A 22,227-nucleotide genomic window follows, 5' to 3' on the forward strand; every position below is an offset into this window, starting at 1 on the left:
TATTTGAATTTGACTCGTTTATAATCGAGCCGAGCTCGAGTTTTATTTAACGAATATATTCATGGTTCTCGAGCTTTTATCGAGCCTAAACGAGCTTACTAAATATTAAATTTAAATTTAAATATTTATTAAAAACTAAATTATATATTTATAGAAAATTATAATATTGTTATTAAAATTTATAATTTTATTTTAATAAATAAATTTAATATATTTGTCTATATTATTATAAGTAAGTGTAAAATCTATAAATTCAACATCAAAACTATTATTTTTTTCATTTAAAAAATGATTTATAAACTTACTAACGAATACGAGCTAACGAGTCGAATATTGTGAAACTTGAATTTGATTTATTTATTTTAACGAGCCTCATTAAACGAGCTCAAACGAGCTTTTATCGAATTGATATTCGAATAGCTCACAAACGGTTTAATTCATTTGTACCCCTATCTGAAGGTTAACTCTTGGCTAGTAACTAGGTTCATTTCTTTTATCATGTACTCACTAGTCACTGTTTGAGCTGATAGTTCTTTATGATTTACTTCCCTTCATATATTTTGAAGATGAATTATAAAAGAATCTAGGATGAATATTATCACCTTTTTACCACCCTACTATGTCCATTTAATAAGGAAAAAAAATTAAAAGGCAACCCTTTATTTCTAAATCATCAAAGCTGTCCCATTTGATTTTTTTTCTTTAATCATAGGACACCCCACCTAATTGTTCATATATATATATATATATCCAAATGCTGTGTCATTTCTTGTCTAAATTTTAAACCTAATTTTTAATGAGTTATTTTAAAAGTGAACAGCGTACGAGAGGGTATTATGTTATTTTCGAAGGGACTCAAAAAAATAAATGATGCCCTCTTAATTTTTACCTAATTTAATAAATCTACATCTATGTATTTATTAGTACTACGATACTAACTAAGAAAATCAAATTAACAAAAGGAATATAAAGACGAACTCGAACACGATCCTCAGACAAATCGACATGAACAAGACAGGGGAAAATGAAGGTGCCTAGAACATCATTATCCGGAACTCATCGAACGTGATGACGCCATCGCCGTTGATATCGTACTGCCGGATCATAACCGTGCACTCCTCCACGCTCTTCGTCTCCCCGAGCTTCCCAAGCGCCCGGCGCAGGCTCCTCGGCGTGATGCACCCGTCGCCGGCCTCCTGGTACACCTTGAACGCCTCCCTCAGATTCTTCTCCTTCTCCTCGCTCTCGTCCCCTTCCACCAGCCTCACAAAGTCGTCGAACCCCAGCAAGCCGTCGCCGTCGCTGTCGCTCGACTCCACCACCGACACCGCATCCTCGTGCGACAGCTCCTCCCCTATCGACCGCATGCAGCTCTGCAGCTCCGTCGCCGAGATCTTCCCGTCGCCGTTCTCGTCGAAGTAGCAGAAAACATGGTGCAACGACGACGACGACGACTTGGAGACGCTCACCGCCGGAAGCGACTGCTCGGCCTCTGTTTTCCCCTGTTTCTTGGGCGGCGATTTCGCGCCGCAGAACAGAGTGATCAGCTTCGACAATGCACTCGCGCGCTCCTTCTTCTTCGGTATCGTGCCGTCCATGACGAATCAACGAGACGATCAAACGCCGAGTTCGATAAATGATGATGGTTGTGATCGATCTTGAGACGGGAAGAGGCCGCTTCCATCCAAAGGCGAAACCGCTCGTTGGCGAAATTGCCAAGCGCCCGATCGAAGTTCGAGGTTCCGCGTTGGTTATATACGACGCAGAAGGGCGGCGGAATACATTAAAAGAACAAGCACTCCATTAGGAATATTCATTAAGCGAACTTTCCAGGCAATTTCGGAGTTGATCCTTAGTTTCTATAAGTTGCACGGAAAAGTACGGTTCCACATTGCGTAAGGTCTTCTTCCAATGCACTTTTTTTTTTCTTTTTCTCAACACGAAACTCGATTTATATTCGATGAACTTCATGAGGTAGTTGCCTCTGGTTTTTGCAAGCGACTTGAATTGTTCATCTCCAGCGCTATCCCTATTCGATTAGTAAAAAACGACGCGCAATATAATTAATTGGCATTGATTTGCTTGAACGCAACCCTCAATCAATCAATCAATCTGGCGCTATCCATTCTTGATTATTTGTTTGTTTCCGTAAGTTTCTACTTACAGACATATGAAGTCGTCGATTGCAGGTGTTTTTCTATGACTTGGATGGCACGCGCAGAGGACGCGTAAAGAGAAACTTCGAGGAAGTTGAGATGAGATGAGATGGTATTTTTCCTGAGATGTTAATGTCGCCGTCGCAATTGAGATCAGAGACTTGATATGTTAATTGCGTTGGCTTGTAGTTTAGTGTGTTCCTTAATTTTGGGGTTTTTCCGCCGACTGGGAACTGCTAATGGTTGGCGGGTGTATTTTCTAGGAACCTCTTTTTCAACTGCTAGATCTGAATACAAAGATCTTAAGTAATAATTAAACTTAAATTCTGTACATATTATAAATGACTTAGGGCATCTCCTATCCTAGAGTTCCAGATAAGTTTTTTTTATAGACTCAATACGTCACATCAATAGTATAAAAATTGATTAAAATATTTTCAATAGTTAGAACACGGAATGATCCATTTCCAGATAAGAGTAAATTTGAGTTTTGTGTTTAAATTGCAAATATCAAACTTCACCTAGTTTAAATTTTTTTTATTTAACTTTTTAAATTTTACAAATCTCTTACCAACCTTACATTTTGGATCAATTTATAAAGTAAAATATTTCAAATAAAATATAAATAAACAAGGTGTTATACATTACATTTCATGTATAATTTATGTTATATAATATTAGAACATCCATATCAATTTCTTCATCTCTATATCTAAAATTTAGAGTAAATAACTCATTTTATTAAATTTAAATAATTACTTTTCACTACATACTATATCAATTACTTTAAAATTTACATTATTTTTAATTTTTTATCATTTTTTCTCTTTCTTCTATTTTTATTATTATATTTATGAAATAAGTGAAAAAAGAGTGATTGAAAAGAATAAATGAAAGGAGAGAGAGATTGAAAAGAAATATTATTTTATTTTTAGGGTAAAAGTTTCATTCCCTAAATTTAAAGAATTACTATTTATCAAATCTAAATTTAAGGAATAGATAGGATTTTTAGCTACTTTATCTAAAATTTAATATATAATTTTTAAATAGAATAGTTAATATGGATGCTTACTCGAATTTAATTCACTTGTCATGTAATTATTATTTTCAATCTTCTAATTAAAAATACATAAATAAAGAAAATGCAAAAACGCACAATGAAAATCCTAAGATAGGGCGACCGAAGATAAGAAGAGTAGAAAATATCACTATGAGCTATAAGAACAAGTCATTTTTTTTTAATTTATAGTTTTTATAAAATAAATATTTATTATATTATTCATCTCTAATAAATTAAAGTAAATGTAATTTTAAATATTTTGTTTATTTATTTAAAATTTCAAACTTATTTTCTAATAAATAAAAAAAACTTCCAACAAAACAGAGATAATATATTTCCTTCCATGATTATTGTGTCAAAGATGGTCATTTCAAAAATCTAGATATTATTTGTTTTACATGTTATAATACAAATAGAATTTTCAAGGATGTTTTTTAAGGAATCCTTTCCGATAGATTGACAAATTAAACCCTTACCTTATATATAATAACATATCTATCAGGGATCCTCTAATGTCGATTCATTGGAAACACATGGCCTCCATGTGGTGAATCTATTGTCGCAGTTGGCATTAATTTCTTACAATTTTCTTAATAAACAAGTACAATTATCATCAGTGATACCCACAATTATCTTCCATCGCATTCTATGTCACATTCTTCACGGCAGGCAACTATAATTTGTCTGATAAAATAAGTTTCTCATGTCAAATTTTGATACCGTCAAAACAAATTTTGCTTTAGATCACTGGCAATTATATGGCATCCTCCACACGGCACCCACACTTCCCGTATAAAAAAGTAAGCCCACCCAATTCAATACAGCTCCATTAATTCACAACCGCATCATCGCGTCTGTGGCCAACAAAGAACGTCCCTTCGCTTTCCTTAGCGAAGCAGGTGCCCCTGCGGGCCAGAGGATTCCCATCCCGTGGCTGTGGCTCTCGCCATTGCCGCTTGGCCACCGCTTCCTTCTCGCAACCCACACACTCGAGCATGCACCGTACGTCGTCATCAACTAATTGAGCAACCAAATCATACATACATAATTTAAGCCATTTGAAATCAGCAAAAAAAAAAGAAGGAAATTAAAGGAAGAAGCATGGCATTTCTCCATCAGCAGCTGTCTTCTTCACTTTACTTCTACCGCGAACTTCATGGGACGCCTCCAAGAACATTTTTTTTTTTTATCCCGCTTCCAAAAGATTGTTTGTTCTCTTCTTCTTCTTTCGAGATCACCTCATCTCGCTGTGTATGAATGATGACGACGCACGGCATCTAGTGCTGCACCTTGGGACATGTGAAACAAAGGGAATCCATCTTTTTACCAAACGTGTGTATGCCAGCTCTGTTTCCATCGTTGCTCCCAGACTAATTTCATGAAATAAAATATTCGACGAACACGTAGCACTCGGAAGATCTATCGACAATCTCCGAGTTTTGACGTGTTCTTCAACGTATGGTTGTGATCTCTTATCAGAAAGCTGCAGTCGTTGAAGATGGATTCGGGAGGGCCACATGAACAAAAGCGAGATAGATTAGGGGAGGCTGGCAATTAATTAAACTAGACATCAGAAAGGATAGAAAACCAGTGGCTGGCACGAGACTGGTACTAAATTTAAATATTTATATTTATATATTTTTTTAAAAAACAAAATAAAAAAAAAGTAATAACGAGGAACAGCCAGAAAGGCATCGGACGGTTGTCCTTTCCGGTGGGGGGCAAACCGATCGCCGTCTGTTTGTCAGTGCAGGATTGTACAAAAGCTGCGTAGATTCTCCGCAACAAAATAGTAACTGTGCTGCCGTTTTTACAGTTACGTATCCCAAAACTTGGCTTGTCGATTCCCCTCGCAGTCGAAGAAAGAGGACTTGGAGAAGTTGCAGCCTCAGAAATCCAAGGATCACGCGTGCTTTTAAAGGGAGGAATTCCTCGACGCCAGAAAAAAGATTAGGCTAAAAATGATCCAAATGGACCACCGCGAACCGTCCGCGCGAGATGAATCAAGTGAGCAGAAGCAGCGACTGCTGCTGCTGCTGCTGCTGATGCCGCAATGGTGAAGGAATTTTGCTCTTATTTACTTCCTGTCTCTGTCTCTGTCTCCGTCTTTTTTTCTTGCTCGGCTCCTGCTTCCTTTTTTATCTTTCACTCGTTCTCCCTCTCCCTTCGTCACAAGCGCGAAAGTAGAGCAACAATAGAGCTGTTGGACAAAACGCATCTTTTTCTTCTTCTTCTCTTTCTTCGTCGAAGTCCGGCCGGCCGGCCGGCCTCTTCTGTTTCCCCTTCCTGCTGGTTTTACAAGGTTGCCTTCTTCTCCTTGGGTTCCAAGAATGTTTTGAGCCCAAAGTTAAAGAGCTTAAATTAACGAAAGGGAACATCGTCGCTAGCTGGCTTGTTTTTTTGGATAAGAACTATTTCTTTGGCAAAGATATCTAACTTTTCTCTTCCAAGAAAGGGAATTCAAAGAGAGCTTTAAATTCTGTATTTTTCTAGTTGTCCTTCTATAGCCACACGGACTCAACATCTTTCTTGAACTCTCTGGTGCTCGGCAAGGTGATATTTAAATTAAACTTCATTCTTTTTAGCTTTTCGGCCTTCAAACCTAAAGCTTATGAGTTCTTGGATGTGCCTCGGAGATACTTCCAGTGAGGGGCTATGCCTTCTTGGCCGACATGTTTTAGAAGCCTAGGTTTTGTAAGAGTTTCTACTTTATCTTCCTTAAGGTTTGCTAATTAAGAACCTGTTTCATGCAAAGTACGGTTATTATCATTCGCAGTGTTCTTACATTTCATGTATTTCTCAGGAGTTTATCCATTTTAGGTAAATGTCATTCTACATTGTGTTTGTAGATGATTGTAGTTCATGGCACGCTTTCTTTTCAATGTACCTTTTTGGCTTCTATTTTCAGATCAAAATCTCATATGAATCCTGAGGCCTGAAGTAAAAAACTCATTTCTTGAAGTCAACCAGCCTTGCGCAACAATTTATATATTTTCACTACTTCAAGACAATGATACCAACCTCAGGGAAACCAGAACAGGAAAGTCAAGAAGACATAGCGATATCTGATGCAGAAGCTAACCAGTTACTAGCTAGCCATAGTATGGTTACCCCAGAGAAGATTACTGACACAGAACTGTCAGAAAAGTGGATGGCATTTCCAACTGGGGGCTCTAAAATGCATCCCGTATCCTCTGAAATACTAGAGGAGACCAGTAAAGACGGAAGCATTCAATTGCTGAACCAAAGGCTTGGAGAGTGGGGAATTGCAGTTAGCTCAGACAGGAACAAAATAAGTGAGAGTTTAATAAGAGCATCAGGAGAGGGAAACAAATTATCTATGGACAGATTTTCAGGCTCTGCAAGGCCTTCCGATGACTCAAGTTATCCGAGGGGTTCAGTTCCTAGAGTTTCTCAAGAACTAAAAGATGCACTCTCTTCTCTGCAGCAGACATTTGTTGTTTCAGATGCAACCAAGCCTGATTGTCCTATAGTGTATGCTAGTACTGGGTTTTTCACCATGACCGGATACTCAGCTAAGGAAATTATTGGCAAAAACTGGTGAGCTCTTTCTCTTGATACTTGTTATTATTTTAAAATTTTACCATGAAGTGAAGATTCACTCTGCTTGAGAATTCTAGTAATCTAGCCAATCTGTAATATACTAAATGGACCAATGGAGTAATAATAAAAGATATTATTATTCTTAGGCAATTGTTGATTATGATCTTCTCTTTGTATTTGTAACCTTCTCATCAAACTTGTAACATTATTTTCTTCTTAACTTGTTGCAGTCGTTTCCTTCAAGGTCCAGAAACTGATAGATTGGAAATTGAAAAGATAAAAGAAGCTATGAGGACAGGGAAAACTTATTGTGGAAGGCTATTAAACTACAAGAAGGATGGCACGAAGTTTTGGAACCTTCTTACTGTAACACCTATAAGGAATGAGGATGGAAATATCATCAAGTACATAGGGTGAGACTTTTCCTTTTGACTGATCCAGTCTTTTGTCTTCCTAGTATCCGATTTTCAAATCAAGTTTAAACAGTAGACCATGGCATCAGCTAAGAGTCATTTATATATTGTTTTCCCTCCTCCCCTTCCCTACCTAGTTATTTATCCAAGTAAACCCAACTTTAATTTTATGCTAAAGTTTGATGTAAATATATTAGCATTACAATGTGATGAAGTATGGTGTTACTCTGTTCTTTAGATGGCTAGAATCCATGTCCATGCTTCCTTGTTGTTAGCTAGTAACTTTCATATCTATCTAAATTTCCCTTGTTAAAATTTAACCTTAGACACCTCTAATTTCAGAATGCAGGTTGAGGTCAGCAAATACACCGAAGGTCTAAATGACAAGACATTGCGTCCAAATGCCTTGCCAATGTCCTTAATTCGTTATGATGGTTAGTAAGTTTATCAAACCATTTTCTTAGTCGAAATATTTTACTTACCTTTCAGGATATATTTTGTTTTTCTTCATGTCAGCACGACAACAGGCGGAGGCCATATCTTCTATAGAGGAGGTTGTCCAAACTCTGAAGCATCCTCACAATCACTCACAATCTGAAGATCACGATACTTTCTCTAAGCTTGATGAGGGCAAGCAAATCCATGTTGACTCTCCGTATCAAGACTCGCGAGAGAATAAGAATCTCAAGGCACCAAGTGGATTGGCCCCTCCATTGGATGCTAAACTAGACTTACCCATGATGAGCACAAGAAAATCTGGTCGTTCTTCATTAATTGGGTAAGTGAGAAGCTCACCAGCTTTAAGTGTGTTTTAGGGTATACTCGATTGGTTATTAACCATTCCAGTTCCTTAATTATTTATCACCCCAATCATACAGCACTAGCATGTGTTACTTGCATCGATACTCAAGCTGCCTTGTGCACTACTACTGAAACATTCCAGTTATTTGCAGATTTAGGGCAAGAAAACAAAGTTCAATTGAAAGGTACGAACCTGTTATTGAGCCTGAGATTCTGATGACCAAAGAAGTCCAACGCACAGAAAGTTGGGACCGTGTGGAAAGAGAGAAAGACATGCGACAAGGAATTGATTTAGCCACAACTTTGGAGCGCATAGAAAAGAATTTTGTGATAACGGATCCGAGACTCCCAGATAATCCAATTGTAAGATATATTAGCAAAAGGGATTAATTTGCACCATTGCATTAGGAATTAGTTTAGATATGAAGACAACATAGTCAAGTATTCAGTTACCATATCTGCAAAAATAGAATGATAATGCATAGTTCCTGAACAAACAATGTGCATTAATGTACATCTCTCTACAGATATCAGTGTTTTTGCATAATGTATACCTTTTATGCACAATTAATTGAATTTATCCAGCAATTGAGATCTTTGGGTATTAAACTGAAATATCTAATTGATTTATGTTATTGAGTAATTGTGTGAATGATAACTTAATATGGCGTCTAGTACAAATGATTATAATTGTGGTAGGTTCCTTATATGAAAATTGAGTTTTGTCATGTGACTAAGTTAAGATTACATGATGTGATTTTGTCACGTGACCAAGCTTAGATTAGAGGATGCGCTATCTTAGTCCTTTCAAGTGGATTTATGATAGATCATTTGTTTCTTCATTTGGTTTAGTACATGATTTGGGAACTTCTTTTATGATGATAACTTTCTTGTGCTTAACTAAATCTAACAATTTTATAGACAATTTTTTTGACTTATACTTCCAAGTTTTATTTGATGTGCATGTATTGCAGATATTTGCATCGGATAGCTTTCTTGAATTGACGGAGTATTCACGAGAAGAAATTTTAGGAAAAAATTGTCGGTAATGGCATATTCCTTATATTTATTTGACTCTTTTCTCTCAAAGTAGTCTATAGTTTAACATAAGATATTGCATAAATTTTGGATAACAATTTTATTTGGGCCTTTTAAGTACCCCATTTATTTTGTTAACCATTTTTGTTTCTAACAAGATAACTTGTTATCTCGGGGAAAAAACTTCAAATTGCTTCGTTCCTCTCCTTGTTTTTTCTTCTTCTACTCGAGTAGACAAGGAAATATAATTCCTTCTCCTGCTCCTTTTTCTCTACTTTGGCATCCTCTTAAGTAGACACACCTTAATACACATGTAAGACTATACTAGTAATATCCATACATGAATCCACTTTTAATTATTAATCATGTTGAGAGACTTATCTTTTCCTCTCCTTCACCTTAAATTCTAATTGTTCCAACTTGTCTTGACTATTTATCTTTGCAACAATCTTTAGCTTGTATTTTCTTACTACACTATTTGTCATGCCGGCATTCTTATATTTTCTAAACCGACTTTTTAGGAAGTTTTCTAGTACCTTTTCCAAACTTCTGTTTGCTTGATCCTGTAATAATATTCAATTGTAGTACAGGTTTCTTCAAGGACCTGAAACAGACCAAGGAACTGTTGCAAAGATAAGAGATGCCATAAGAGACCAAAGGGAAGTGACAGTCCAATTAATTAATTACACAAAGAGTGGTGAGTTTGTAGTGAGGCATCGTGTTGCGCTCTGATTTCTATATGATTTGATCATAATTGATGCACTAAAACTGCATCTTACAATTCTTTATTGATCAGTAATTACTTAATCAAATATGTTCTGCAAATAATATGACATATGTTGAACTTCTTAATCTAGGAAAAAAATTTTGGAACTTGTTCCACTTGCAACCGATGCGTGATCAAAAGGTAATAAACATGTTTATTTGGATGGTGTTCCTACAAATGAAGTTTGATAAAATGAGATAACTGATGGATCATAATTTGTAGGGAGAGCTTCAATACTTTATTGGTGTGCAACTAGATGGAAGTGATCATGTTGAACCCCTTAGAAACCGTTTGTCAGAGAGGACCGAGATAAAAAGTGCTAAAGTGGTAAACTTCTAATCTACAACCACTTGGCCAGCTTGACTTGTTCATGAGTTTGTAATTGTTTACATAAGCATTATTTCAAATAATTCAGTCAAGGAACCATTACCTGTTTTTTTAGAGTGTACGATCACTACATTTTGACAAAATTACGCAGCTAACCGAATAATTACTTGATCAATAGTCACTTGTTCAAAAAACTTAGGTGATCTGAATATATATTGATTTATTTCCTTATGACTCGATCTTTTAAGATAAATGATTAACCAAGCTACAATCTTTGGATAGGATTCCACGGCGGACAGAATAATTTGAAGATTTGATCACTGTGTCTAAAATCTTAACTAAAAGAATTAATAACCAATTGCATCAGATATAATTATTTCTGTTATCTGTCTATCAATTTTTATAGCACCAGATACTTTTCAGGTATGTAATTGTAGCCTTTAAATATTAATATATTATCTATTATATAATGACAGGAAACTCTCTTTCCAGCCTGATTGTTGTTTATTTATTTTTTTTACAGCACCAGTGAGAGAAATTCATCCTACAAACTTCTTTTAAATAACAAAATTCTTAGAATTTACTGCAAATATTTATGGAGATACTGAGATTTTAATGGTGATTAAAGAGACAATTTTACAGCATGTGAATGATTATCTTCCAATAGATGAATGGAATGGTATGTTATGTTTTCGCCTTGTGACTTCTCTACCAGGTGAAGGCTACAGCTGAGAATGTTGATGAAGCTGTTCGAGAACTTCCTGATCCCAACTTGGTAAGGTACATTTTTGTTAAGCTCTAAGTTAACAATTTCCATTAAATAACTTAGCTAGTGGAGAGATTTTATCTTTTCCTCTATACAAACACTGTCAATTGTAAGTGTTCCTTGGAGGTTACACATTCAAATATGTAGGGGCATTTGTTTTATTTTCTCTACATCATGACGATATTTTCCAAATACAATTCAATTTGTTTATATATACTCACATGTTCTTATCTTGTATCTGTATATAAAAGAAAAATTGGATTAAATATCCAAAAAAATAGACCATTGAATTTAGATGCATCTTTTACCTTCAAAATACCATGAAACCAAATGACAATTTATATGTGCCAGTGTTGAATCATATATTAGCACTGTGAAAATTTAAGTTTAGAGGGATGAGTTGCCCTGTCAAGCGAAGTTTGATCTTTTTTATGTGAAAATCACAGTTTGAGCTTTAACGTCTTTGTTCTATTGAATTACACAGTAAGAATCTCACAAGATGTCAAGTACATAAAGACAAGACGAAGTTTGCACCTTCAGGATCAAAAGTTTTATGAAACCAATAGTGACAACAAAGGATATGAGAGCTAACTTTTTTGAGGAATAAACCCTCCCTCAATTGATGATGCCTGCAGTTGCTTTGTGGTGCTTCCAATTTGATTGTTATCCTGTTTTGACATTGCGCATATATGTTTTTTATATAGACCTTCTTAGACAGCCAATACTTTCAGATACAAATATATGTACATATTTCTCTTAGTCATTACTTATAATTGAATAACAATTACTGATTATTTTCAGAGACCAGAGGATTTATGGGAAATCCATTCAAAACCTGTCTTTCCAAAGCCTCACAAAAAGGAAAATTCTTCATGGTTAGCTATTGAAAAGGTATTTCTAAGACTTAATAGTGTTTTTGTACAATTGACTATTTGTAGCTACCACATTTGTCATTTATTTTTGAGAATTATGGTATGATAGCTTTTTCCTGTAAATTTTAATAGTTCCTCAAAAACATGATCTGATAAAGTTCACATCGTGCAATTTGTCAACTGAAGCTCTTTCATATTGCATGGATCAAGGTTTTCAAAAGCTTATGTAATTATAGAGCACGCATCAAGTATATTCTATTCACGAATTATAATTTATATAGTTGTGAAGAACTCATTAAAAAAAATGTCAATAGGAATAAGCTTACATTTACCACATGATACAAGATATACATATCATCCAAGTTCTTTTTCCTAAAAAATGAAGACATTTTGATTACTCAAACATAAGGCTATATAATTTGAGAAGTTACATTTTCTCACACAAAATAGGTATTGGAAAAGGAAAACTGTAAAAAATGAAGACATTTTGATTACCCAAACATAAAGGTATACAAAATGAGAAGATACATTTTCTCATACAAAACGGCTATAAGAAAACTGTAAATGATTTGTTCCATTCAAAATGTGGAGTGGGGAAAATTTTGGTTAAATTTTTTAATTGTCCAAGGACAATATTTTATGCATCCACCATCCTTATGATTGAGCCTTTTGTAACCCCATTGCCCACCTCCGATAAAAATAATGTCTGAATTTTTAAAACTTGCCAAATAGATAAAGCCTGCATTATTTATTCTTCTCTGGTTATCATATTCTGGCTGTCTCCTGATTTACCTATATAATACTACAACGTGCTTGAGGCACTACATGTAACTATGAGCCGGTTGTTGCCTTTGGAACAAAAAATATCTCTGATCTTGAAATTCAACTAACCTATGAGTGATTCAAATTCTTGTCGGATTTGCAGGTCATTGGAAAAGGTGAAACAATTGGTTTGAAACATTTCAAGCCTATTAAACCATTAGGATGTGGAGATACTGGGAGGTATTGTTAACAAATGAAGGGTGCTTCTTTTTCTAATTTAACGTTTTATTGTTGATGATATGGAATATCACATTTCTATCATTTCATTTTATGTTTTATGATAATCCAACCACAAAATTCTTTCTTGGAGAAATATAAAAGCTTGGGTTTTAAGAAAAACCTGATTGACCCAATTTCATTTGGGATATTAAAAAAAAATTGCAACCTTTTATTTATTAATACCTTTTCAATTATCAAAGCACAAAAACTTGTAAATATAATAACTCAGTTTGTTAAATTCTAAGAGCTTACAAGAGTATAAGTGATTAACCTATTTAATACTTATTGTATCATTAGCCTCTTATATCCTTTATAGAAGTACCCAACTAGTTCGGGTTGAAATTTTTTTTGTTCTACTTTATCTAATACCCAATTAATGACTGTACATAAGCCTAGTTGAGATAGTTACTATTAACTTGGGTTTAAACGTTTTGGCAGTTGGGTCAGAATTCTTTTATTTGACGTATGACATCAACACAATACACTATCTTTTTGGGTGAAAATTTTGTTAAATGCTTCCAAATTATCAGTAACCTAGTCTAAAATGTTTATTGGTTTTGTTTTAGTGTACATTTGGTGGAACTGCAAGGTACTGGTGAATTATTTGCCATGAAGGCAATGGACAAGTCCATAATGTTGAACCGTAACAAGGTTTTCTCTATTGTCTTTTCCTAGAAAAAAAGGGTTTTCTCTATTCTATGTTTATCAAATACTTCTTCTTCTATATGACTGTTTCACTAATGCTTTTGATTTTCTTAAAAAACAAGATTGCAGTCTTAGCTGACACTGTATTGACTACTGTTAAAAAAACATATAAAAGTTTAAGATGTATTGCTATACTTTATGAGATCAGTAGGTAGGTTATCTTTATAATTCTTGTACAGCAACCAAAAACAATTTCTAGTCATCACAAAGACCTGTATCCTCTGAAGTCAGATTTGGAGTCAGGTCTTGTTGTACTGAGTGATGCTATTTTCCATGTCAATGTTTAATTTGGAAGTACTGATATATTGCTGAATTCAATGAGTTGTACTATATGCTCAATTCCTTTTGGATTTACAGGTTCACCGGGCATGCATAGAGAGGGAGATTTATTCATTGTTGGACCATCCTTTTCTTCCAACGCTATACACTTCTTTTCAGGTCAGTTCACTTAAAATCTCTGCCTTTTCATTCATTTTATTAGAGAACTTTAAATTATTCATCAGACAAGGGATAAAGAAGTGATTCTTTTCTGTTCATTTCTTTATGTACGATCAATTGTTTCTTTGCTATCTTATGATGTTGCTCTAATTAAATGTAATCACTTCTCTCTCCTTTTCTCCCTAGACCACAACACACGTCTGCCTAATTACAGACTTTTGTCCTGGAGGAGAACTATTTGCGTTGCTTGATAAGCAACCTATGAAGATTTTCAAAGAAGAAGCTGCAAGGTAAAATATAGTTAGGGATATTTACTTAACCGTATTTCTAATACTTATCTATGAAAATATATATTTCTTTTATTTATTTTGTTGTTAGAGAAAATACTCTCTCTATTGCCTATCTATGAAAAATATAGTGTATTAATGCTATTCCCTCATAATCATATTCAGATATTTGCAGGTTCTATGCTGCTGAAGTTGTAGTTGGCCTTGAATATCTCCACTGCCAAGGTAAACTGGTCAACTAATGGCGTATTGCATCTATCAGTGTCTAAATTTGAAAGCTTGAATTTGGTTTCATGAAAGTATACTATGTAGATAGAACAGTTAGTATGGCTTTTCATTGAATTCCCAACTGTGGCATAACCTTTACAAGAAATTTTCAATTGTCCATGTTACTCTAGAATTCCACCTGGAGAGTATGCAAAAAACAAACCTTAATGTTGCAGTAATACTTGTTTGTAAATGGGGTATCATTTCTGTATCTAATGGTCTTAATTTCTCACAATGGGAAAATTTACTCATTTTACCCTTATACTCTTAACTGGTATATTATTCAGTCTTGAATTTCGTGATGGGATTTGAAACACATTTAATGTTAATAGAAAAAATTGATGTTACAACCATGATTTGTTTCATTCTCAAACCTCAAGCTCAAAACCACTTGGTCGGTCTTCCCATTACGGAGTTGAACTTCACATTTTGGTTGGAATTGGGTATTGGAACTCGTTTCTATCTTAGTTTGTGGCTTCCTATAATTCCTAAGATAAAAACTGAGACATTACCAAACTGAGACACAAGGCAATACTCATAACCAAACTGTTATTTAATGTCATGTCAAATTTTTTAGTAACTGGATTCAAAAAATGATGTCTAGCATGGAGTGTTTTTTTTTCCTTTTCTTAGTATCAATTTGTAACTAACATGTGCAACATGTTCATCATTTCACATAGGTATCATTTACCGTGATCTGAAGCCTGAAAACATCTTACTTCAGAAGGATGGGCATGTGGTGTTGACAGATTTTGATTTATCCTTCTTGACAAATTGCAAACCACAAGTATGTTGGCAATTTCATTCTGATTTCATTTTCTTTTTCTTTGAACTCATTATGTCATTATAAAACTTGGCTTGTTTTATCTCATCTACACTTCTTTTGTTAACAAATCTAAGACATCCTCTGTAACAAAAATTTGCCAAATGAGATTCTTAGACTTAAGTTCACCATGGTTCTGAAGTTTAGGATTGAACATGCTAGCAAATTATACAGGAATGATACAAAGGGAAAGTAAGACTTGTGCGGATGTTTATAATAGGCTAGACATCACGCCTATCTTTTATTATATAACACTTTCATCCTTATAATATTTTAGAAAATATTTGTTAATTATGTTTTTCTGATGACCTCTATTTTTAATAATGTCAAAATTATTTTGGATACCTCTTCTTTCTTCCCAAGGCAATTATTTTATATTCGATCTTACAGGTGATAAAACAACCATTACCTTCAAAGAGAAGAAAATCTAGAGATTTTGCTCCACCAACATTTGTAGCAGAACCAAATACTCAATCCAATTCATTTGTTGGAACAGAAGAGTATATAGCTCCAGTATGCTTCTATTTTAAGTTTTTACCATATATTATGTTACCTCTAGTTGCTTTAATGGTTTCATTTGTTTTAAAGTAAATCAAAAAATCAAACTTTCTTTTGTTGTCGTTTAAGATGCAAGCTTAGTAAATTGGTAAAGGTTTTTGTCATGGCCCAAGTGGGTTCCCTTCTCATGGATGGGACAGACCCTTCTAATTGTCCACAATTCCATCAACATATCCATGCTGGATGTAAGTCCATGTAGCATGACATTAAGAAATAATGAGAAGCTGAATACTAATAACAATAATAACCAAATACCCAAATAACTATATATGTTTAACTACATTGACAATCGAGATAGCTTCTGTATAAACAACTTGGCTAATACTAAAAGAAATACAAAATATGCAAAAATATCAATCTAGGCCCCTGACTCCACGACAATTATCAAAAACGCTACTAATCCAGTCGTAACAACCTATCTCGGAGCTCTATTTCGTTAGATTATATCTAGCCTTTATCTTTATATAGTTTGAGCGTGGTAGGCGTGTGGGTTATGCCCCTACACTTATAAGCAATGAAGTAGTACACAACACAGAAACAACTACTTAGGTACACTCACCATCGACCAATGATTTAGCGGGAAAGCTTCGGTGGCTTTGAAGGAAATATTTTCTTTTACAAGTTTCTCCTATTTAAGATGGATTTTTTACACCTTTACCAACAAATCCCTAAAGGAAGTACTTTATTATTATTATTATTATTATGATAATTTCGGAATGTAGCTGTTTCTGTTTTAAACTAATTGAAAATTTTAGTTTGTGAATTTGCTTATCTCCTATCATCTTTTTCTTGCAGGAGATCATCACAGGAGCAGGGCATAGCAGTGCTATTGACTGGTGGGCCCTCGGTAAGCCCTGAAACTTTTCCACTTGACTCTCACCTTTTTAATAGACATCAAGGAGAAAAAAAAAAGAAAATCTAACAAAAAGCTAGAAAAAACCTCCAAGTGTCTGCCAGGAAGAAAGTGCACGTAGCAGCTGCCCTTTATCAGCTTATACATTTTGTCTATAAACTTGGCTGTTCTAATTGTTGTTATTAAGTACTACTATTATGTACTGAATGTGGAGTGAACAATCTCATTCACTCTTATCGTTTTACAAGAAATGTTAAATGTGCATGAATCTTTTTCTCTGTTTTTTGACATTGTAGGAATCTTGTTGTATGAGATGATGTATGGTCGTACACCTTTCAGAGGGAAAAATAGACAGAAGACTTTTGCAAATATTTTACGCAAGGACCTTACATTTCCTAGTAGCATACCGGTAAGAATATTCTCCACAATCTATCTGCCTTTTTGGGGGGAAAAAATTGTTCATGAATTTTGTCCATAAATTGAACTGCTATGACATAGTGTTTCAAGGAATGAGGAATCTATCAGTATCTAAGCTTCTACAGTATCTAAGCATCTGGGTCAGAAAATTGAATGAGTTTCATCGTATAAAACACGAAAAGGCAATCCTTTTTGAATCCTATTTTTTGTTTTCTGCAGGTTAGCCTTGCAGCAAGGCAGCTAATACATGGATTACTGAACAGAGATCCTGTTAATCGTTTGGGATCAAAAACTGGTGCCAATGAAATCAAGCAACATTCCTTCTTCCGTGAAATCAATTGGCCTCTTATTCGTTGCATGGTAGGAAGTAATCTTACAGTACTTCAGAGTTTAGAGAGATACTATAGTAAAGTATCTAATCGATCTGTATGCATTCTCGCAGACACCGCCTGAGTTAGAAGTTCCACTTCAGGTGACTGGAAGGGAACCTGATTCCAAGGTGAAGGATGCACAATGGGCTGATGAACAAATGCCTACTGATTCTCTACAGAATCTGTGAAGTGAGTGCCATAAAACTAAGTTGAATACTTGAATTGAGTAGAATAGGCAAATGAAATTAGCAAAAATCAGCATTTGACATGTCAAATGGAAGATGATACACTCCTTGTATCATAAGTGCTTCCACTGGTTAAGATGTTTTCTTTGTTTTGAATTTTGTGTTTGAAATCATACTTGATTTTCAAAACGCATACTCGTACAGAAAACATGAGCTACATACTGCATTGTGTGGCCTGGAGAACAAGGAAATAAAGCCACTTCATCCTGTAGTCTTCATCTGTGTCATGATCAGATTCCAGCTATATTTTCTACTTTGCTCTAGCTCATGTGTGATTATATTGTCGATCCACATGCAAAACATCAGAGAGTTCACTAATTTTGCATCTGAATAATCGTAACAGGCAACAAACACAACTCTAGCTGACGAGATTCAAGCCTACTCAAAGCTCTCATATCTCTCAAATGATTGCATGGCGCTACTCCTGGAAGAGATGGGTTTCGGACATGGATAATTTTGAGGAAAAAAGGCAAACCATCATGTATAGAATAAGTAAGCCATGGCTGTGCAATGGTAATCTCTGTAGAGTAATATTTGCAGTTAATGTAATTAATTAATGCTTCAGGAGAGATTGATTCCTAAATTGTTGAATGCATGAGATTTCATAAACTACCTCCGAAACAGAAACAAGAAGAAACGTGTTGGTTATTGAGGCACATGTAAGATAAGAGGATGAAGTTTATAACGTTTTTCGCTCTCAGAATAATGGATCATCTGTACACATTATTTTCTGCTATCATCAAATATACAAGTTGATTAAATTTATATGATCAATTTAAATGCCGTTTTGATTGAACTCACTTTATGTACCTAATATATGTGAGCATATCACTCGTGATATAATTAGTTTGGATATTTTTACAATGAATTCTTTGATCATTTGGTCTGCAACTCACTTCAATAGTTCAAGTGCAATAATATTCGAAAGATAATAAACCAACAACATGGAGTGTTGACCAAATAGACGAGCAGGCGATACACTCTCGTTTATCTGACAATCTCGAAGGGCACCATGGGTTCCATGGAAGAATTCGCAGAATCATGGAGAACCGACGGAGAAGAGCTTCCAACCTTAGCCAGCAAGCTGTCTCCCTCTTCCACATCAACATTGCCCCAAGGATGTTTCTTCCACCTTGTCAATGCCTCCAGTTCCATAGCCACTTCTCTCATCAATGGTCGGTCATTGCTTTTCAAGCTCAAGCATCTCATGGCGAGCTCCGCGGCTGCTTCAAGCAACTCCGGAGTTCCTTCATCGACCACGCGTTCCTCCAATATTTCAACAAGTCGACCAGAATTCACGCAGTCCATGAAAAGTGTGGCTAAATTCTTGACAGCTTGCGTCTTAGCCACAGGCTTCTTCCCTGTCAATAGCTCAACCAAAACAACGCCGAAACTATAGACGTCGCTTTTATCAGTGAACTCCCCTGTTTGGAAATATTCCGGGTCCAGGTAGCCAAAGGTGCCACGAACCAACGACACCAATCCGTTCTGATCTAGAGGAACCAATCTGGAAGCTCCGAAATCGGACACTTTTGCAGTTAAATTGTGGTCGAGAAGTATGTTGGTAGTCTTGACATCTCTGTGGATGACGGGAGTAGAAGCTGCAGAGTGGAGGTAGGACAAGGCTCCAGCTACTTCCGAAGAGATCCTTAGACGAGCTTCCAATGACAGAGAGCCTATGTGGCCTTCATCGTGGACGTGGTGGGCGAGCGTGCCATTAGGCACGAACTCGTAAACGAGCATGGGGACTTGAGACTCGAGGCAGCACCCCAGGAGCTTCACCACATTCCGGTGATTGATACTGGAGAGAACCTCGACTTCATTTATGAACTGTTGGACTTCGGCTTCGTCGTTGCTTATCTTGGCCTTTTTGATTGCGATCACGTTTTGATTAGGAAGTACGCCGCGATAGACTGTTCCGGCGCCACCCTCGCCGAGGATTCGGCTCTGGTTGTAGTTATCAGATGCGGCTTCAAGCTCCTGTGAGGAGAAGAGTCTGATGTCCGGTCGCAACGAACCGCCGTTCTTCTCGAAGAAGTGCTGCTTCAGCTCTCCGAGCTTTCTCTTCTTGTGAATCCAGTACAGCCATGACCCAATCGCAATAAGGAAAAAGAGGCTCAATCCAACACCTGCATCAATGCTCAAAAACAAATATCAATTACGTTTCTCATATAAACCACATACAAAAAATGATTTTAATAACTTGTGATTATTGCACACGTTGAGGATTTTATTAGTTAGTTATCTGAACAAAAACTGGCGTACAAGGCCCTGATCAGGATTAAATCCCGCTCGCTCACATCATGATCAGGATTAAATCTGGCCCAATCATGCGAGACTTACAGGCCCTCCACACGATTTCTCCGTGGAGGAAGTGGCACACCGATTTTGTTCGGGTTACCTCGCTATAGAGATGTTGTTAATGATGTCACATTAAATGAGTGGAAGCATTGAGAAATGACAAGATTATCGCTGTTAATTACTTGTTTGACGACAGATGCTGCTACTACCATGTTTTTGGTTGTCATTTACGAAAGGGAATGTTTTAATGGAATCAATTCTGTTTCAGGAGCAAGAACTCGAGAAGTCTGAAAAAAGGAGTAGAAATGGAGAAACTACGTAGTGGATGTATTGCATTACGTGATTACCTAAACTGACATACAGTATTCTCAGTATGGATGTGCATCCGCTTCCATCTATTCGGCCATCGCCATACATGTACCATGGGCAAGAGCAAGAATAGCTCCCCTCTCTATTATGGCACCGTTTGGCACATGGCGAAGTATCAGCTGAGCACTCGTCGATGTCTGATCAGATTTTGCAAAGATATCAGATATTGAGAAAATACTAAAGCAGGCAATATAATCAAGCTGATTAACCAAACAAAAGTTACAATTTGGGGATTTTATAGGCTTAAGTTTACTTACCTGAGCATCCATTTGAACCATCGAGGTACGGGTTGCCCTGGAAACCTTGCGAACAATTACAGAGGTAGCCCGGACCATTAGTAGAGTTCAAGCAGTAGCTGTTGGGGGAGACGCACGCGAAGTCGTCAGTGCGGTTTGCTTCCTCACAGGTCTGGTTCATGATGGCCCAATCCAGCGTCACTGGCGCCTTCTCCCTGGTTCTGTCTTCGGTGAAGCTAGATAGGGTAAAGTCGAGTTTTCCCTCGTCGGCCAGGAAGGCGTAGCTGCAGGGGGCGAACCTGCTGTTGGAATGATTGTGAAAGCTAGTGACGAACAGCGAGAAGTAGCGGAGATCCATGGGAATGGGCGCGGTGCAGCAGCCGATGCCGGAGCATGTACCATTGGGCACGAAGCTGGCGTTGGTGCAGTAGGACAAGCATCCTGTCCAGAAAGTGTTCACCCAGTCACTCCAAATGTAGCCCAGGGCGTCACAGCCAACGGCCACGAATTTGTTCCGGACACGGGAGAACTTGTAGTTTGGGAGACGGCTAATATTCATCCAGTGCTCGTAATGATTTGATCGCTCTCCGTTCTGGTCGTAGCAATCATAGGCGATATATTGGTTGACGACGAGGGTGCCCTGGAGGTAGGGCGTGCCCTGGAGGATGTCCACCACCTCGATGTTGTGGCCGGGGCCGCGGCCGAGGTAGGCCGTGCCGTTGGTGCAGTTGATCCCGAAGCCTTTACGGAAGCAGCCGGGGTCGATGCCGAAGGGGTAGGGGATGCTCACGTTGCCGCACTTGGACCGGCACCCTGGTCGCGCCCACCTGTCGGCGGAGTCGACCGACGGCGGCGGTGCTGTTTGGGGGGTTGCCGCTCCTGCTAGCAGTACAAGGCAGAGGAGGAGCAGAAATAAGTGCGCCGGCCAGGATGCCATCTTCCTTTGTCGATTAACTGGATTAGCAGCTCCTCGAGATCCACAATTGAGCGAGTTTGTTTTGTCGTTAAATATATTGATGAATATATAACGACATTTAGAGTTGATCAAATCAATCAAATTGTTCGTCAACAGGCAACTGACACGGTATCTACTTAGTTCTCGAGGCGTAGCACAGTTGAGAGGTTCTGAGATTGACGTCTCTATCATATACTTTCAATTATTTAATTATATCCCTGAGATCGTATTTATGAATCGTTAATGTGACTGTTCAATATTAGGCGAATTTATACGACAGATTGTGGACGGCTAGATGTAATTTTATCTTCCTAACTTTTACACGGTCAACGATGGTTGGTTGTATAATTATCCACTTGTCTTTTGTTTTTTTTTTTTTCTAAAACAATAAATGATCCACTTGTCTATTGTTTATCAACTCTAATCAACATCACAAATTTTCCATGTGCGTTTGACTTTTTCTAAACCTCTGTACTATGGTTTTGGTCTTTACTTACCCGTGGGTTCCGCCGCTGTATCAATTGACTAAGTAGTTATATGGATTCAGTCCCTAAATCGGTCAAAATTTTCAAGCTAAGTTAGAGAAATTCAAGATCAT

At 36.7% G+C, this 22,227-nt stretch overlaps 3 protein-coding genes across 4 annotated transcripts; 1 reads left to right on the forward strand and 2 right to left on the reverse strand.

Moving 5' to 3' along the window:
• Positions 1-935: 935 nt before the first annotated feature.
• LOC122029649 (probable calcium-binding protein CML31) lies at positions 936-1,891 on the reverse strand. The gene has a single exon (XM_042588726.1). The coding sequence runs from the start codon at positions 1,596-1,598 to the stop codon at positions 1,035-1,037; it is 564 nt and encodes a 187-aa protein (XP_042444660.1). The 5' UTR covers positions 1,599-1,891; the 3' UTR covers positions 936-1,034.
• A 3,123-nt stretch (positions 1,892-5,014) lies between these two features.
• LOC122029507 (phototropin-2-like) lies at positions 5,015-18,377 on the forward strand. Of its 2 annotated transcripts, none has more exons than XM_042588514.1 (24): positions 5,015-5,272; positions 6,125-6,777; positions 7,011-7,193; positions 7,536-7,627; positions 7,710-7,971; positions 8,147-8,357; positions 8,969-9,039; positions 9,623-9,729; positions 9,890-9,939; positions 10,021-10,125; positions 10,841-10,900; positions 11,693-11,782; positions 12,689-12,765; positions 13,371-13,455; positions 13,867-13,947; positions 14,134-14,237; positions 14,410-14,459; positions 15,182-15,288; positions 15,715-15,837; positions 16,678-16,729; positions 17,032-17,144; positions 17,372-17,512; positions 17,595-17,712; positions 18,112-18,377. In XM_042588514.1, exons 2-23 carry the CDS (start codon positions 6,227-6,229, stop codon positions 17,709-17,711), a joined length of 2,832 nt encoding a protein of 943 aa, XP_042444448.1. In that variant the 5' UTR covers positions 5,015-5,272; positions 6,125-6,226; the 3' UTR covers position 17,712; positions 18,112-18,377. The 2 variants fall into 2 exon arrangements, with proteins under 2 accessions (XP_042444448.1, XP_042444449.1); XM_042588515.1 differs by lacking the exon at positions 5,015-5,272 and adding an exon at positions 5,320-5,518.
• Positions 18,378-18,669: 292 nt separating this feature from the next.
• LOC122029508 (wall-associated receptor kinase 2-like) lies at positions 18,670-21,653 on the reverse strand. The gene is made up of 3 exons (XM_042588516.1): positions 20,696-21,653; positions 20,417-20,575; positions 18,670-19,897 (listed from the first exon to the last, which is right to left on the reverse strand). Exons 1-3 carry the CDS (start codon positions 21,609-21,611, stop codon positions 18,756-18,758), a joined length of 2,217 nt encoding a protein of 738 aa, XP_042444450.1. The 5' UTR covers positions 21,612-21,653; the 3' UTR covers positions 18,670-18,755.
• Between the last annotated feature and the right edge of the window lie 574 nt (positions 21,654-22,227).

This window comes from Zingiber officinale, chromosome 10B (genome assembly GCF_018446385.1).
Source record: "Zingiber officinale cultivar Zhangliang chromosome 10B, Zo_v1.1, whole genome shotgun sequence".
NCBI lineage: Eukaryota > Viridiplantae > Streptophyta > Magnoliopsida > Zingiberales > Zingiberaceae > Zingiber > Zingiber officinale.